Genomic DNA, 18,935 nt, shown 5'->3' with positions numbered 1-18,935 from the left:
CGGTACACTAGTAGAATATTTTTTTCTAAAAATATATGTACATACATATCTAACACAAAATAAGAAAAATGTAAAAAAAATAAAAATTAGGAGTGGAAGGTTAAATAGGATGGGGTAGAATTATTTTATTTTTTAAATAAAACATTATCAATTTTTTTTTTTGGGGGTGGGGGAATGAGTGGGTGGCTTTTTTTGGAAGGGGGAGGGTGAAGTATGAATTTTAAAAAAATATGTTTTACAAGATTTTTTTTAAAAAAATGGATGGGGGATTATTGGGGTACGTGGAGGAGGTGGTGGAGTGGGATAAGAAAAATAATTAAATTTTTTTAAAAAAAAATAATTTTTTTTATGAATAGTACCACTTTAATTATTAATTTTTAATTAATATTAATAATTTATTATTTAATTTTTGTCAAGGTGAAATATTTTATCTTAATAATTTATTATTTAATTTTTGTCAAAGTGGAATATTTTATCTATGTGGAATGTCATGTGTCAAGGTTTTTTTAAATAAAAGAGAGAGTGCATTACACACACCTCAGAGGTGTGTTTCTCAAACTAAAAAGTGATAGTTTAGGTATGAAACTCACACTCTCAATAGTTTAGGTATGAAACTCAAAAAAATGGGATAGTTTAGGTGTGTTTTTAACACTTATCTCTTCTTTATTTCTTTCCTTCTTTGCTCCTTTGTTTCAACTATTTCTTTATTATTATTTTTCGCTCATTTTTTTGTACACTTTAATATTTTCCTTCTTTGCCGTAATCTCTCATATTTGTATAGGTTGTCTGCATTCACGTCTAGTGAGCATTCACGTCTGGGAAGCTGGTTCACCTGATAGTGAACAATGTTCACTTTATCAATCATCAAAACTACTTTATATGTTCTCCTACTTCCCAACAATTTCCCCCTTTTTGATGATGATAAAAAATGTTTTTGTCACACATCAAAACTTTTTGACAATCATCAAAACTACAAACATCATGATCTCTCATTCCCCAATATTTGTGCCCGTTGTATCGATAACCTTACCACTCTGAGGAGATTCAGTGGCACATCTGAGAAACCTTAAACTTCATGAGATTCAAGATCATGAATCTCATTGATAACAGATTAACATCACATTCTTTGACTGATATACGAGTATATGGGAATGAGTAAATGACTTTGTGAACGTTGACACCTAACCAAATAAAATCAAAATACCAAATCTCAATTCATTGATCATTCAAGATGAGACATTATAAAATCTAACTTATGTTCGCAAAACACATCATATGCTACTGCATCACTTCATCTTAGCTTACAAAAACTTACACCATATGATAAAGGACTAGACATCAAACACCACTGTTATAGACAACTTCTGCTTTAGGTGATGCCCTCGGAAATTTTGTTATCTCTGTAAGTACCTTTAGTCTTGTTTCAGCAGATCCATTTTCCTTGTTCAGCTGGATTAGCATTCTCACAAGCATCGGAGACTTTGCTAACAGAAGCTTGACAATCTCCATTTCGGGCTTTTTGCCTGTTATACCTTCAAACTTAACAGACCTGAGGTGACTAAATGTCACATCTGAGAAACTTGAAGGAATTTCATTAACAACATCATCGGGCACAGGAAAAAGCAATTCATTCAATGCCACATAATCAATCTACAAAAGATAGAGAAAAATCACTACTACATAACTTAAATTGAAGATATAGTGAGATTTAACATAAGCAAGTCACCACATAGGAAGAACCATAAATAAAAAATGAAATTAAACTTCATTAGCACCTTCATTTGAATATCTTGCAAATACGGGGAGCTTCTTATCAAGCAAAGAGCAAATGACAGTGAACGTGATGCAATATTTACCTGGATACTACCACAATCCAAGTGTAGATGCTCGAGAGCAGGACAAAACTCAAAATACTTAAAAAGATATTTTCCTATCTGCACAATAGTTGATGTATTCACAAGTGAAAGTTTCACAAGAAAAGGTGCTTTCCCTATGGAAAGTATATTTATATCGCCTGTGAAGTCGAAGGATTTCAACTTAGGAGCATCAATTTGAATGTACTCTAAAATACTTGAGATTTGGAGAACCAACTTCTCGAGCAATGGTCTATGAGAGATTAAACTTGCAATCATTTCGGAGGAAATTGTGACTTCATTCAATTCAAGGCAAACTAACTCACTAAATCCTTGAAGGTAGGTGGAGGCTGAACTGAACAATAACGGAGACTCAAATGTCTCATTTGCGAACATGTGAAAAATACAGAAGGCAATTTGTATGGTTTATCCTTCGGGAATTGAAGAACAAGATGTTGAATACCATTTCTCGAGAGGAACAATACAAGGTTGTCAATTTTAGAGTAATTTCCAAGAATAGCAATATCAGAGAGGATAAACTTTGTAATTGGTCTGACATGAAGTACCAAAAGGTGGTAGATTATGTCTGTAAACCTAGTTACAAAGGGTACTGCGTTATTTGTTGTTTTCCAAAGTGTTTTATCAAGCGTTAACACAGGAAGTCTGCACCAGTTACACCTCCATTTCTTTGATAAGATGCTTGTCCTCACAGCATCTCGTAAGGGCACACGAATAAGAATGTCATCAAGTACATTCTCAGGAAGGTTGCTAAGTACATCAGAAGGCAAAGTAGCACTACAAAGTTTTTTGTTCTTAGGAAGCATCATATATATTGCACAATTATCCCCAATAAGAACCTGCAGACAATAAACAAGACTAGAAAAGTAAGGGATTTGTCCAAAATTATTATTCATATACAGTCAAAACTTATGACATAAAAGTGTCAGGTGTTCTATCTCGGAAAGCAAAAAGTGTTACATAAATTACGACGAAAGGAGTAACAATTCAATGATGTGACATACAATTATATATCAGTTGCCTTTTAAACCCACAATTAAGAGCAAAAGCCAAAGCAATATATGTACTTTTTTCAATTCCAATACATTATAGCTCTTAATATCCAAGAAAACTAACATATTCTATAGAAAAAACGGAAAAAGGACAAATGTACCCCCGAACTATCGAAAATGGTATACAAATATCCTTCGTTATACTATTGAGACACTAGAGTCCTACCGTCCAAAAAGTGGTGCATCTATGCCCTTCTCTCTAACGGAAGGACACGTGTCGTCATCCTATGCATCTACCCTTATTATTCACCAAATTCTAAACCCACAACCTGAATTAAAAAGACCCACCCAAATAACCCCTAACCCACCCATTAAAAAGATCCTCTCCTAAAAAAAGAACAGGAAAAAAACCCTTTAACACTCTCCATGGAACTAGATGGAGACTCTCCTATCTGGTCCCAACCAACCACCACACTCCTCCGTCAACGCCGCCGACAACCACCCTCTCCTCCTTTTTAGATCAAGTTCACACTTGTTGCTGCATGTAAACTTTCAATGTCGCCGACTTAATAATTTCCTTCCAGATTCAATAGAAACAAGTCAATGGAAGGATCAATTTCTAAGTAAACATACGTTTGGACATGGATCTATATAATGAATATTTTAAAAATTGAAATAATGAATTAGTTTGATAAATAAATATTTTACTGTTCAAAATTTTGAAGAAAAAGAAACTCTGCACAATATGCAGAAAAGGGTTAAAATGTCTTTTTTTTGTGTGAATTTGTATCGTTCTACGGCATCGGAGTATGATAGTCAACGTTAACGGCGGAGCGAGAAGCAGAGGGAAGAACCTGATGTTAAGGTGATTCCGGTGGATACATTTCAAAGTCGTTCTTCTCCACCTGACCCTTTATTGCCGGAAAAACCTCCGATGAGCTCATGGAAGGCACCTCAGGCGAAGTTGAAAAAGAGAAGATCCTTTCAGACAAGGCTAAAATGCAGAGTAATGAAGTAGAACACAACGAAAAACAAGAGCCTCAACCACCGTTACCTCCTATGCCGCCGTCGCTACCAACGGAGCTATCACCTCCGGTGGAAAAGCCTCAGAAGCTTCAACGGAGAAAGAGTGGCACGAAGGAATTAGCCACCTCCGCCTCCTATGACGCCGTTCAAAATGCGAGAGATGAATTTTGTTCCCTCCGGTGATTTTGTCAGGATAAGGACCGCGCAGCTCTCGTTGCAGCTCGCCGGACCTTGAAGATGTTGACGTTGACGTTGACAATGTGGGTTAGTGGGGTTATTTGGGTGGGTCTTTTTAATTCGAGTTGTGAGTTTAGAATTTGGTGAATAATAAGGGTAGATGCATAGGATGACTACACGTGTGCTTTTGTTAAAGAGAAGAGCATAAATGTTCCACTTTTTGAATGACAGGGGCTCTAGTGTTTCAATAGTTTAACGAACGATATTTATATACCATTTTCGATAGTTCAAAGTATATATTAAACACATATTATAAAGCTTACCAAGATCCAAACATATGGAGTTTAACCTTTCTCTGCTGTGTTTAAAAAATGTCAGCTGTTAGGCACTTATTTGTAGTTTTCAAGTGAACGTTTCAGTTTCCCTATAAAAGAAATAAATGACAATGCCAATAATTTATTGTCCTGCTTTTTCTATTTTAATTATTTAAACTTAGCCATGTTTTTACTTACTTTGATATGATCAGCTCTTAGACTACCATTTCAAGTTAAATATTACTCCCTCCGTTTTATTTTACTTGGACCATATTATAAATAATTTTTTACTCGTTCATTTTAACAAAGCAAGAGAGTTTTTATTATTTTTTCGCCATAATATCCTTAGTATTAAATAATGTAGTCAAATTTAGAGTTCTAAAACATCATCAATAAGATGAGTTTAGTAAAATACACACTAATAAAAGATTGTTACGTCACGTAAAACAGATCCATATGCTACTGCATCACTTCATCTTAGCTTACAAAAACTTACACCATATGATAAAGGACTAGACATCAAACACCAATGTTATAGACAACTGCTGCTTTAGGTGATGCCCTCGGAAATTTTGTTATCTCTGTAAGTACCTTTAGTCTTGTTTCAACAGATCCATTTTCCTTGTTTGGTTGGATTAGCATTCTCACAAGCATCGGAGACTTTGCTAACAGAAGCTTGACAATCTCCATTTCGGGCTTTTTGCCTGTAATACCTTCAAACTTAACAGACCTGAGGTGACTAAATGTCACATCTGAGAAACTTGAAGGAATTTCATTAACAACATCATCGGGCACAGGAAAAAGCAATTCATTCAATGCCACATAATCAATCTACAAAAGATAGAGAAAAATCACTACTACATAACTTAAATTGAAGATATAGTGAGATTTAACATAAGCAAGTCACCACATAGGAAGAACCATAAATAAAAAATGAAATTAAACTTCATTAGCACCTTCATTTGAATATCTTGCAAATATGGGGAGCTTCTTATCAAGCAAAGAGAAGGAGAAAGCTCAACTAATTCATCCAAATAAATGTGGGATAGGCAAAGACATTTAAGATAATTAAGAGGAGAGGAAAGATTTGCTGCTATATCACCTGATCCTGCAGCCAAGAACTAACAAGAAAACATTGAAAATCAGGAACACTGAAAGCCCACACAATAGTATGTCTTTGAAAGTGCATTAGAGTGAACGTGATGCAATGTTTACCTGGATACTACCACAATCCAAGTGAAGATGCTCGAGAGCAGGACAAAACTCAAAATACTTAAAAAGATATTTTCCTATGATCTGCACAATAGTTGATGTATTCACAAGTGAAAGTTTCACAAGAAAAGGTGCTTTGCTCAAGGAAGGTATATTTATATTGCCTCTAAAGCCAAAGGATTTCAACCTGGGAGCATCAATTTGAATGCAGTCTATAATACTTGAGATTTCCAGAACCAACATCTCGAGCAATGGGCTATGAGAGATTAAATTTTCAAATATTTCAGAGGAAATTGTGACTTCACACAATTTAAGGCTAACTAACTCACTAAATCCTTTGAAGGTAGGTGGAGGCTGAATTGAACAATAACGGAGACTCAGATGACTCATTCGTGAACATGTGAAAAATGAAGAAGGCAATTTGTATGGTTTGTTCTTTGGGAATTTAAGAACAAGATGTTGAATATCATTTCTCGAAAGGAAAGATACCAGGGTGTCAATTTTTGGGTAATTTCCGAGATTAGCAATATTGGAGAGGATAAACTTTGTAATTGGTCCGTCATGAAGTGTCAAAAGGTGGTAGATTATGTCTGTAAACCTAGTTACAAAGGGTACTGAGTTATTTGTTGTTTTCCAAAGTGTTTTATCAAGCATTAACAACGGAAGTCTGCACCAGTTACACCTCCATTTCTTTGATAAGATACTTGTCCTCACAGCATCCCGTAAGGGCAAACGAATAAGAATGTCATCAAGTACATTCTCAGGAAGGTTGCTGAGTACATCAGAAGGTAATGTAGCACTACAAAGTTTTTTGTCCTTAGGAAGCATCATATATATGACAATATTCTCTCAAATAAGAACCTGTAGACAATAAACAAGGATCAGAAGGTGTTATAAAAGACAAGTTTAGATAGAACTTGTTCAATTTTATAGACAACTTCTGCTTTAGGTAAGGCTCGCGGAAATTTTTGTTAGCTCTGTGAGCAACTCGAGTCTTGTTTCATAAGATTCTTTTGATTACCATCCTTACAACTTACCAGCATTAGAGACTTGGCTAATAGAAGCTTAATCACTGTCTTTCAGGCTATGTGCCTGTTGACCGCTCTGAGGAGATTTATGGCTCATCTGAGAAGCCTTAAATTTCATGAGATTCAAGAGCATGACTCTCATCGATAACGGATCAACATCACACAGGCTTACCAACACTTACAGAGTTAAGATAGTAAATAGAAATAACTATGTGAACTGTGACAACTAACCAAATATAATCAAAATACTCCGTTAACTGGAACAAAAGATTTAGCACCAAAAAAACAGGAAAAATTCCATAAAACAAATTCAGATACCAAATTTAGCTACATTCATCATTCAAGATGAAGACATAAAAAAAACTAATAAGATAAACTTCTGTTTGCGAAACACATCCATCATCTTCGCTTACAAAAACTTGCACCAATATGAGGGTCTGGTAAAGGACTAGAGATCAAACACCGCTGTTATAGTCAACTTCTGCTTTAGGTGATGCCCTCGGAAATTTTGTTATCTCTGTAACTACCTTTAGTCTTGTTTCAGCAGATACATTTGCAATCTTCTGCTGGATTAACATTCTGACTAGCACTGGAGACTTAGATAATAGAAGCTTGATAAATTCAATTTCAGTCTTTGTGCCTGTAATACCTTCAAGTTTAACAGACCTGAGGTGATCCAATGTCACATCAGAGAAACTTGAAGGAATTTCATTAACAACATCATCGGGCACAGGTAAAAGCAATTTGTTCAATGCCGAATAATCAATCTACAAAAGATTGAGAAAAACCATTACTACATAACTTGAATTGGGGTTGAACATAAGCAAGTCACCACATACGAAGAACCATAAATAAAAAATGAATTTAAATGTCATTAGCACCTTCATTTGAATATCTTGCAAATACGGGGAGCTTCTTATCAAGCAAAGAGCAAATGAAAGCTCAACTGATTCATCCAGACAAATGTCGGATAGGCAAAGACATTTAAGACAATTAGGAGGAGAGGAAAGCTTTGCTGCTATATCACCTGATCCTGCAGCCAAGAACTAAGAAAAAAACATTGAAAATCAGGAACACTCATAGCCCACACGATGGGACGCCTATGAAAGTGCATTACAGTGGACATGATGCAATGTTTACCTGGAGACTACTATAATCCAAGTGGAGATGCTCGAGAGAAGGACAAAACTCAAAATACTTGGAAATATGTTTTCCTGCCTTCAGAGTAGCTGCTGTATTCACAAGTGAAAGTTTCACAAGAAAAGGTGCTTTCCCTAAGGAAAGTATATTTATATTGCCTGTGAAGTCAAAGGATTTCAACTTAGGACCATCAATTTGAATGTAGTTTAAAATACTTGAGATTCGCAGCACCAACTTCTCGAGCAACGGGATATGAGAGATTAAATTTCCAAGCATTTCGGAGGAAATTGTGACTTCACACAATTCAAGGCTAACTAACTCACTAAATCCTTTGAAGGTAGAGAAAGGCTGAATTGAACAATAATGAAGACTCAGATGTCTCATTTGAAAACATGTGAAAAATGAAGAAGGCAATATATATGGTTTATACTTCTGGAATTGAAGAACAAGATGTTGAATACCATTTCTCGAGAGGAAAGATACCAGGTTGTCAATTTTAGAGTGATTTCCAAGAAAAGCAATATCAGAGAGGATAAATTTTGTAATTGGTCCGACATGAAGTACCAAAAGGTGGTAGATTATGTCTGTAAACCTAGTTACAAAGGGTATTGACTTATTTGTTGTATCCCAAAGTGTTTGATCAAGCGTTAACTCAGGAATTCTGCACCAATTATATCTCCATTTCTTCGATAAGATACTTGTCCTCACAACATCTCGTAAGGGCATACGAATAAGAATGTCATCAATTACATTCTCAGGAAGGTTGCTAAGTACATCAGAAGGTAAAGTAGCAGTACAAAGTTTTTTATCATTAGGAAGCATCATATGTATTGCACAATTATCCCCAATAAGAACCTGCAGACAATAAACAAGGATAAAAAAGTGAGGGATCTCCAAAACTATCTTGCTAGAACTGTTCTTCATACAATCACAACTTACAACATAAAAGTGTCAGCATGTTCTATCTCGAAAAGCAAAAAGTGTCACATAAATTACGACAAAAGGAGTAACAATTCAACGATGTGACATACAATTATATATAGATCAGTTACCTTTTACCCCCATAATTAAGCTCAAAAGCCAAAGCTATATATGTACTTTTTTTCAATTCCAATACATTATATCTCTTAATATCCAAGAAAACTAACATATTCTATAGAGAAAAAAAGATGAGAAACACATATTATAAAGCTTACCAAGATCCAAACATATGGAGTTTAACCTTTCTCTGCTGTGTTTAAAAAATGTCAGCTGTTAGGCACTTATTTGTAGTTTTCAAGTGAACGTTTCAGTTTCCCTATAAAAGAAATAAATGACACTGCCAATAATTAATTGTTCTGCTTTTTCTATTTTAATTATTTAAACTTAACCAGGTTTTTACTTACTTTGGGATGATCAGCTCTTAAGACTACCATTTCAAGTTAAATATTACTCCCTCCGTTTTATTTTACTTGGACCATATTATAAATAATTTTTTACTCGTTCATTTTAACAAATCAAGAGAGTTTTTATTATTTTTCCGCCATAATATCCTTAGTATTAAATAATGTAGTCAAATTTAGAGTTCTAAAACATCGTCAATAAGATGAGTTTAGTAAAATACACACTAATAAAAGATTATTCTTAGATTATTCTTCATGATATATAATCAAAAATAACTTCTACTTTAGGTGATGCACGTCGTAACGAGCTTAACACAACAACAAATTTGATTATTTCTTATGCCAAAGTGTGAGATCTTCAAGATTAGGGGTACTTTTTAAACATATAGACCCTTCCATTTCGGTGAATTCAAAGGCTCGAAGCTTGGGAGCATTAATTTCAATGACACCAAAATAAATATTTTGATGCAACATTAACTTATCGAGCAATGGACAATTAGAGATCAAATATTCAAGTATTTTGGGAGAAATTGTCATGTTCCTTAATTCCAGGTTAATTAACCTATCAAAACCTTTGAAGGTCCGTGGAACAAGTAGTATTGAACAACCACTGAGGATTAGATACATCAATCGCGAACAAGTGAAAATTGAAGAAGGCAATTTATGTTTGTTATATCCTGAGATATTAAGTTCAAGATGCTGAACGCGATTCCTGGAGAGGAAATATATCAACTTGTCAAGCACAGGACCAGAGGCGTATCTAGAGGGGATGCCGTGGGTTCACATGAACCCATGCTCCCCCTCTAAGTCATATATAGTAGTGTTATATTTTTTTTTAAAATATTTAAATATAGATGTGTGAACCCATGTTCAAAGTATCATATAATAATACGATGATAATTGGGTGCACATCTCTAAGTGAGGATAGAGATTTAAATCTTATATCTATCTTGTCTTTTTGAGTAACACCTTTTCAAATGGTTATCAATTACACTTGTGACGTTTCAACTAATTTTGCTTTTATTTTTTTCCTTTAATCTTTCAAAATTTTCAAGTGTTACATTGAAAATTCCTAAAAAATTTAGCATCGTACATTTTTTATATAATTAAATCAAATGTGTATATTAAAATTTAAAACTAGTAGTATTATATATTTTGGACCTATAATTTTTAAAATTTAATGGTTCGTATTAAGAACTAAAAGTCAAATCGATCAAACTTATATTTAGGATACATTTTTTCAAAATCGTGCACCCATCTAGCCGAAATCCTGGATACGCCTCTGCACAGGACAATCTTCAAGTCCGCGAATCAAGAGGATAAACTTAGAACTTGGTCCATCATGAGAAGTCATAAGATGATAGATAATGTTAGTAAAGTTAGTTATAACAGTTATCTTGTCCTCCCAAAGTTTATAGTTGAGTTTCAAATCAGGTATTTTGCACCATTTATATCTCCATTTCGTTGATAAGATGCTTGTCCTAACAGCTTCTCGTAAAGGCAAACACATAAGAATCTCATCGATTACGTTGTCAGGAAGGCTACTAAGTACATCCAGAGGTACATTTTGACGAGCATGTTTGTGAAACATTGTATCACCAATTAAAATCTGCAGAAAGTAAACATCATTATATTAATCTAGGTGACTATTTAAGTTTTATAGTCAAAAACAACATTTTTTTTTATCATAATATGGTTTAGAAACTCAAATAGGTAGAGGGATTCAATTGAACCCTCTTCGATAAAAATTATACTACTATATATATAAATATGTTATTTTTCGCCATATACGTATATTTTTGAATTCCTGGATGGCTCCGCCACTATTTACAACAACCAGATGAGGATAAAAAATAAACCAAATATTTGTCATACTTTCAAACTAGCTAGTAGTATTGCACAATATTCATAACACGCGGGGGGACATAACTATAACATAACATAGTGGCGGAGCCAGGGATAACACACAGGGTGTCCAAACTTTGGATAGTAAATATAAAAAAACAATGATTTAAAGTAAAATAAGAAGATCAAAAAAAGTGGAAAGTGAGATTCAAACTTCTGACATTCAACACAAGTTTGACACAATTTACCACCAAGTTACTGAATAATTATATGAGAGTTTGCATGTTTATTTAATTATTAAATTCAAGAAGGCCACAATAATTAAAGAAAAAAAAAGAAATACGCATGCAAGGACTCAAACCGGGGCAACGTGTAATTATGCGAGTGCTCTAGCCAACTAGACTATGAGTTTCTTTGGTATTTCAAGGTGTCCAAAATACTATATATATCAATATAAAGTCAGATTTTATCTATATATTGTAATTTTTCGACGAAAGATGTCTAATTGGACACCCTGGGATAGGGTAGCTCCGCCCTCGGACATATCTATATATTGTAATTTTTCGACGAAAAAATGTCTAATTGAACATCCCGGGATAGGGTAGCTCCGCCCCCGGACATATATATATTTGTGTGTACCATAAAATTTGTTTACACAGTTTCAAGACAAACCTGTTAACGAGAATCGTAATTCAAAATTTCTTCGATAGCAAGAAGACTTTATGTGCATCCACACCACCTTGATTAATGAAACTCGCAAAAAAACGGATGAATAATATACTATTCTCTGAAAAATTTCAACTCATAATAAACGAAACGAGAAAATAATTTCTTGTCAATGGTATTTTGTTCTTGACTTGGTGGAGTTTTTTTCATAATAAATTTGCTATGGAACTTTTCTCCACGTTTTATACATGGCTTCCCTGTTCAATTCCAAATTGGATTAGTATATATCAATATTATAATATATTTATTACTCCATCTATCCTTAATTACTTGTCCAATTTTCTTTTTACTTGTCCCTTTTGACAAATCAAGAAAGGATAAAAAATTTTTTACCTATTATACCCTCAATTAATTAATTTTGAAAAAGGTAAACTTCTTGAAAATCTTAAATTTTTAATTCATCCGCTTCATAATTAATAAGGGTAAAATGGTAAACTCACTATGTCAATAATTGTTTTCTTAATAGGTGTGTCAATTCAAAAGTGGACAAGCAATTAGGGATAGCTGGAATATATATAATTAAATATTAATTATAACTATCAAATATATATCACACATATTCAATTTTCTAATCAAAATAGAAAACTCCAATTTACTAGTGTGGGACCCAGTGGCGGAGGCAGGAATTCTATCAAGGTGGTTCAAATAAAAAAAATGTTGTTGCCTGGAATCGAACCCGTGACCCAAAGCTCACATAGGCTGAATCCTGACCCCCATAAACCACTGAGCTACTCCTTTGACATATGCTCAGGGCGTTCAATTTTAAATATATACACGTACACAAAAAAATTAATCTTATATATATAGTGTAATTTTTTTTCCGAGGGGGGTCGGATGACCCCCCTGGACACACTATAGATCCGCCCCTGGTGGGACCCCATAGGTTTCATATTGACTTGACACACCTCTTAAGAAAGTAGGCTCAATTATGTCATCAAACTTTGAGAAAAAACTCATTTATGTCATCCGTTAAATGTTTGACTAATTTGTGTCATTTCCCTTTGAGAAAAGGCTCATTCATGCAATTATTTGTTAACTGAAAATAGTTTTGTTTTGCAAAATTATTTTTTACACGTGGTCAATTATGATTCGGCTACGTCATTATTTTAATTATTTTTTAAAAAGGAAAAAGGCTTAAATATGCCATCGAACTTTGAAAAAAAGCACCCCCGCTTGTGCGCCTCCCTTCCGTCCCTGGCGTGCACGCCCGCGCGCTCGTCGGGTAACCAACGAACCCGGCGCAGAAAGCGCCAAGGAATACTAAAATTGACAGCCCGCCCCTCGGGTCCCGTCCGCCGAGTGTGGGGGGACGTGTGCTGCTCTTGAAACACAAACCACTCTCTCGACAATCGGCTCTCGCATCGATGAAGAACGTAGCAAAATGCAATACTTGGTGTGAATTACACAATCCCGTGAACCATCAAGTCTTCAAATGTAAGTTGTGCTCGATGCCATTAGGCAGAGGGCACATCTGCCTGGGCGTCACGCATCACCCCCACACGCCGGGGCGGAAGCTGGCCAGCCGCGCGCTCTAGCCAAATTTGATTTCTAGTAATTTATGTTGTTATTATAGGGAACTTTCAGATGCTCCTAGAATAAATTATCGCCCAGCCAACTATAGTGTAACAAGAATATAAACAAAATTAGCACCAATCACTACTAGAAACAAAAACTTTTCCCACCGCGATTCAATGAAAAATTCATGTTATAAAATATTATTTTTCCACTCAGTTCCCATCGAACCAACCACTCTTTTGCAAAATGTTGAAATCAAATCTTTTACTAGAAAAATAACATCTACTACCATTATGATTTATGAAACTCATGTTGTACTATCGCTCGAGAAATCTATGCTCACTGCTGATGATAGCCGAAGCTGGAGTAGCCTCTTAGTAATTCTCAATGCTTCAACCGGTTCAAGCTCTGGATGCTCGACAATGCTCATTGTCACGAGTGATGGCGAGCTAAAGAGAAGGAATTGTATAAACTCAAACTCAGGAACAAAACTCGAGATATTAGTTAACTTGATCAGACGAAGTTTGCCCATTGTGCAATGCAGGCGTTTTAGATAACCTGAGACTTGCTCTTGGTTTAGCTCGACGGTAGAAGCCTACATGAAAACAGAGGAAAAATCTAACAAGCGCGTATTTATATTTTTGAAAAAATTATCATAAATTAGATGGAATATTACGATTTACCTCAATATGAAGTTCTTGCAAATTCGGAGCAATTCTAATCAAGAATACAACAAAAGAGATCTCATCAAAGTTCATAAAGTTTACACCTTTGAGTTCAATAATCTTTAGAGAGTCCAGCGATGTTGATAGAATAGGCGGAACTAGAGTTTCAGCTAGGAGCTGAAAAAAATGACACGCGAAAACATATTTTTATTAGATTTATATAAAATCAAAATAGAGATATGTTTAAGTAATTTCAGTAGATACTAACCTGTAGAAACTTGCCATTTAGACGAAGTATTTCTAAGCTAGGCAAGCTATCCAAAACCAAATCGAATTTAGGATTGTTTTCCAGGCCTAGTACAACTTTGTCCAACGTCATAGAAACTTCAGTCAAGTTAGGAACGTTTTCTAAGGAAATTGATTGAAAATCATCATCGACCTTGATGAACAACCGTTGGAGTTTAGAACCACTTATATTAAAATGATGAACACCAGAACATCCATACAACACTAGCTTCTGAAGAACAGGGCAGCTGGAGAGAAAAGATTCAAAATAGTCGTTGACAAAGTGAACGCCAATAAGCTCTAATTGGTCAAGATATAGGAAGCCTTTAAACGTTGGTGGATGATGCAATAAATGAAGATTACGGAGCTTCAAATATGTCAAGTCCAAACAAGAAAAGCAATACGAAGGTAACTTATGACTCACAATGTCTTTCTTATATTCTAAGGCTAATTTCTTGACGTTTTTCTGAGATAATTTTCGAATCCATTTGTTAACATTAGGAGCCCTTGTTGATTTGAAATTTGGAACAAATACTTTAAATTTCTCTATTCGACCAGGATGAAACATAAGAAATCTAGTGACAATTTCATCCAATTGGTACTTGTGCTCGAGCTCAACTTCAGATAATATACGAAGTTTCTTCTGGGAAATGGCAAAGTTTTGAAGTTCTTTGGAGAATTTGTCATCAAATTCCAACTCGGGAATGGTTGAGTAGTACAATGTCCACTTCTTTGACAGAACACTCGTTCTCACAGCATCACGTATAGGCATTTTCCCTAAAATGCAATCTATTATGTTACTTGGTAAGTCACTGATTATATCTTCCCCATCAATTAATTTTTGGCTAGTGTCTGATTGACTTATTTTGACACGTTTTGCTGGCATATCTTCCTATGATATGAGAATCAAACACCAACGTAATCAACTCTATTTTTTTTATTGATGGAATAATATGGTGGAGTGAATTACTTGATAGTGGGAGATGGCAGGTATCCCGTGGAATTAGTCAAGCTGCACGAAAGCTGATTCGGACACCATAATCATAAAAGAAGATTAAAAATAAAATACAATAGATAGAAAATAAAATAGCATGATCTAACCCTAACTTTTACATGTATTCTCTAGAACTTACCCTATTTAGTGGACGAATTAAGATTTTCATTAAACTTTGTTTGGATTATTGTTACACATTATATCATAATTATTGTATTGTATCGTTTTCATTTGTTACATAATGTCAATAATCAACAATTAAGAATAAACCGTAAAAAATAAAAAGTAGCATATGGAGTAAAACTAACTTTTCATCTTTAACTATTTAATGATACAATAAAGTAAAATTTAAGTAACAATCACAAAAATCGTATTTAAACAAACAAAGGGATACAATACAACATGTAACATCTATCCAAGCAAGTTGTAATGAGATTCAAAGTCAAGAGGCGGCTCAATAAAATATGGGGCCGAAAGCCAAAATTTAGAAAATAGAGATACGTTTATTTAATATTTTATATATATATTATCCTCACAAATTCTAAAAAAAATATTGTAATTGATTATAATTTGATAATTAACTTTCTTTTTTCAATTGACAGTATGACGTTTATAATTTGATAATTAACTTTTTTTTTCAATTGACAGTATAACGTTTATGGTAATATTTTGTAAGCATATATAAATTATTGTACGGTACATAATAACACAAACTTTTAAATCCCTTTTATTGATTATTGTTTTGAAAACTTTTTAATAATTATATAAACTATTGAGATTATTCTAAAGCGTTTAAAATAAAACTAAGACTTCACATTCAAAGTTAACACAATATTTTTCAAAATTTAATTATTTGATAATCTAATTAGTTTGAGCTTGAAATGTTTAATAAACATATTAAAGAATTGAAGACAATTTTACAAAACTAATATTAAAACATGATTGATTCAAATTGAAGTGAATTACAGAAATTAATTAAATAACTGTAAATTTAGTTGTGTACGAGATTTAATTATAATTAAATCAATTGTGCATAATAATTAGTAATGATTAGCAACAAACTATTAAGAATATTTTAATTAATACTCCTTCTATTCTTTTTGAGAACTATTTTGAAACAAGTATTTACAATATACCTAACAACTAAAAAGTTATGTATATTTTTTTGTGCCTAAAGCCACTAGCCGCCCTCGGATCATGCAGAAAACCTAATTTTAACCGTTAAGAGATTATACAAGGCAATTTTTCATCGAAAGGGTTCGGATCCTACTTTTACTTTGTGAAGGTAAAGAGGTCGTTTTCGTTTAATAAAAACAGCATAACAAGATAAACTATATATACTAACATCAGACAAAGAAAAAAAAAACTTACAATTAAATTCCGTTTGAAGAATAGGCAGAGAGAAGCAGCGTAGTGCCCTTTAGGATTCTGAAAGCTTGGCCTTTGAGGTGTACAAAAACTCTTATTTATAAATTTTCTTACCTAATATTTAGGAATTTAAAATTATTTTATATTTTATAAACGATTTTATATATTCTAATTTTAGTCCGTGCGATATGAGATTCTCCAAAGTTGATCTATAATTAATTAAAATGCGTGTTTTGGTCCAAATTTTTTTAGGAAATATGTTATTTAGACATTAGAAGATTATATACATGAGTGATTAAATGGTGAAACCGATTAATATTAGGAATTTTATGATTATTCAAAAGTAAAAGGATCAAAAGTGCACGATTCAAATAATTGAAGGTTAAATGCCCTAAAAATGTTATTAACCCTATAATGAAATATAAATGAAAAAAACATTATTGAGAAAAAATGTCTTTGTTAATAAATTGATAGATACACACTTAATATCGAGAGAGAAAAAACGGATATTGCACCTTATTTTTGGACAATATTAACGATGTAATCTACATGGTTTTTCGTGTGTATTAGCCCATTGATGTTGACGCCTTCTAGCGCCAGGAGGTTTTTTTGAAAAAAATTATGAGGACCTCTGTAATGAATAGGTGAGCATCACGTATAGTCCCACCATTTTTTAAGGTAGAATTTTGCATTTTGGGGTCAACTTTAAGGAATTACTTGACTTTCTTGGTTTTTCGTGTGTATTAGCCCATTAATGTTGGCGCCTTCTGGCGCCTGGAAGGTTTTTCTGAAAAAACTTTATGAGGAACTCTGTAATGAGCTGAGGGAGCATTACGTATAGTCCCACCATTTTTAAGGCATATTTTTGCACTTAGGGGCCAACTTTTCAGAATTATGTGACTTTCTTGATTTTTCATATGTATTAGCCCATAGATATTGGCGTCTTCTGACGCCCGAAAAGTTTTTCTAAATAATTTTTATGAGGACCTCCATAATGAGTTGGGGGAGCATTACATATAGTCCCACCATATTTAAGACATACTTCTGCATTTAGAGGGAAACTTTTAGAATTAGGCGACTTTCTTGGTTTTTCGTGTGTATTAGCACAAGATATTGGCGCCCGGGAGGTTTTTCTGAAAAACTTTAAGAGGACCTCTATAATAAGTTGGGGGAGCATTATGTATAGTCCCACCATATTTTTAAGGCATATTTTTTTATTTAGGGGCCAACTCTAAGGAATTATGTGGCTTTCTTGGTTTTTCGTGTGTATTATCCATGGATGTTGACGCCTAGAAGGTTTTTCTGAAAGAACTTTATGAGGACCTCCGTAATGAGTTGGGGGTGAATAACATATAGTACCACTTCTTTTTAAGGATTACTGTTGCATTTAGAGGCCAAATTTTAGGAACTATGCGACTTTCTTAGTTTTTTCGGATGTATTAGCTCATGAATGTTGGCGCCTTCTTGCGCCCAAAAAAAAATTTCTGAAAAAAAAAATTATGAGGACCTTCGTAATGAGTTAGGGAAGAATCACGAATAGTCCCACCATTTTACGGCCTATTTTTGTATTAAGGGGGCAACTTGTAGGAACTATGCGATTCTCTTGGTTTTTCATATGTTAATGCCTATGGATATCGGCGCCTTGTGGCGCCCGAAAAGTTTTTCTTAAAATTTCTTATTATGACCTCCATAATGAGTTGGGGTAGCATTACATATTGTCCCACCATTTTTTAAAGAAATATTTTTGAATCTAGGGGCCAGCATTTAGGAATTACGTGACTTTCTTGACTTTTCATGTAAATAGGCCCATGGATGTTGGCTCCTTCTAGCGCATGGAAGGTTTTTCTGAAGAAAAAAAAACTTAATAAGGACCTCTGTAATGAGTTGGGGGAGCATTACGTTTAGTCCCACAATTTTTAAGGTATATTTTTGCATTTAGGGGCCAACTTTTAGTAATTACGCGATTTTCTTGATTTTTTGTGTATTACCCCATGGATGTTCGCGTCTTCTGGCGCCTGCAAGGTTCTTCTGAAAAAACTTTATCATGACTTCCGTAATGAGTTGGGGAAGCATTACGTATATTCCCACCATTTTAAGGCATATTTTTGAATTTAGGGGCAAACTTTTAGAAATTACGTGACTTTATTGATTTTTCGTGTGTATTAGTCCATAGATGTTGGAGCATTCTAGCGCTCAAAAGATTTTTTTGAAAAAAACCTTATTAAAACCTCCGTAATGAGTTGGGGGAACACTACGTGTTGCCCCACCATTTTAAGGCATATTTTGGCATTTAGGGGTCAACTTATAGGAATTACGCGACTTTCTTAGTTTTTCGTGTGTATTATCCCAGAGATGTTGACGCTTTCTGAAGCCCGAAAGGTTTTTACTAAAAAAA

General features: G+C 34.1%; 3 protein-coding genes across 3 annotated transcripts; all 3 read right to left on the bottom strand.

Moving 5' to 3' along the window:
* Positions 1-4,899: 4,899 nt before the first annotated feature.
* LOC107060842 (uncharacterized) lies at positions 4,900-5,835 on the bottom strand. The gene is made up of 3 exons (XM_015309264.1): positions 5,596-5,835; positions 5,337-5,501; positions 4,900-5,211 (listed from the first exon to the last, which is right to left on the bottom strand). The coding sequence occupies exons 1-3, from the start codon at positions 5,833-5,835 to the stop codon at positions 4,900-4,902; spliced, it is 717 nt and encodes a 238-aa protein (XP_015164750.1).
* A 1,240-nt stretch (positions 5,836-7,075) lies between these two features.
* Positions 7,076-9,175, bottom strand: LOC102596103 (F-box/FBD/LRR-repeat protein At1g13570-like). Its single transcript, XM_006348716.1, has 5 exons — positions 9,146-9,175; positions 8,244-8,615; positions 7,761-8,108; positions 7,502-7,666; positions 7,076-7,387 (listed from the first exon to the last, which is right to left on the bottom strand). Exons 1-5 carry the CDS (start codon positions 9,173-9,175, stop codon positions 7,076-7,078), a joined length of 1,227 nt encoding a protein of 408 aa, XP_006348778.1.
* Positions 9,176-10,400: 1,225 nt separating this feature from the next.
* On the bottom strand, positions 10,401-14,950 carry LOC102595443 (F-box/FBD/LRR-repeat protein At1g13570-like). Its single transcript, XM_006348714.2, has 4 exons — positions 14,162-14,950; positions 13,912-14,070; positions 13,572-13,823; positions 10,401-10,751 (listed from the first exon to the last, which is right to left on the bottom strand). Exons 1-4 carry the CDS (start codon positions 14,948-14,950, stop codon positions 10,401-10,403), a joined length of 1,551 nt encoding a protein of 516 aa, XP_006348776.2.
* Positions 14,951-18,935: the final 3,985 nt, after the last annotated feature.

Source organism: Solanum tuberosum, unplaced genomic scaffold (genome assembly GCF_000226075.1).
Source record: "Solanum tuberosum cultivar DM 1-3 516 R44 unplaced genomic scaffold, SolTub_3.0 scf00103, whole genome shotgun sequence".
Taxonomy (NCBI): Eukaryota; Viridiplantae; Streptophyta; class Magnoliopsida; order Solanales; family Solanaceae; genus Solanum; species Solanum tuberosum.
This window is presented reverse-complemented; position numbering and strand designations above follow the sequence as displayed.

Bases quoted from the DNA above. Each gene is read 5' to 3' on its own strand.
- LOC107060842 (XM_015309264.1), bottom strand. From the start codon at position 5,835: ATGTTGGTTCTGGAAATCTCAAGTATTATAGACTGCATTCAAATTGAT. The intron at 5,502-5,595 runs GTAAACATTGCA...TTTTCTTGTTAG, and splicing joins TGGATTGTGGTAGTATCCAG to TTCTTGGCTGCAGGATCAGG. The intron at 5,212-5,336 runs GTGCTAATGAAG...TATCTTTTGTAG, and splicing joins TGCAAGATATTCAAATGAAG to ATTGATTATGTGGCATTGAA.
- LOC102596103 (XM_006348716.1), bottom strand. From the start codon at position 9,175: ATGGTAGTCTTAAGAGCTGATCATCCCAAA. The intron at 8,616-9,145 runs GTAAGTAAAAAC...TATTGTCTGCAG, and splicing joins TAAGAGCTGATCATCCCAAA to GTTCTTATTGGGGATAATTG. The intron at 7,667-7,760 runs GTAAACATTGCA...TTTTTTTCTTAG, and splicing joins TGGATTATAGTAGTCTCCAG to TTCTTGGCTGCAGGATCAGG.
- LOC102595443 (XM_006348714.2), bottom strand. From the start codon at position 14,950: ATGCCTATACGTGATGCTGTGAGAACGAGTGTTCTGTCAAAGAAGTGG. The intron at 14,071-14,161 runs GTTAGTATCTAC...CATTTTTTTCAG, and splicing joins TAAATGGCAAGTTTCTACAG to CTCCTAGCTGAAACTCTAGT. The intron at 10,752-13,571 runs GTGAGCATAGAT...TACTTTCTGCAG, and splicing joins AGCTTCGGCTATCATCAGCA to ATTTTAATTGGTGATACAAT.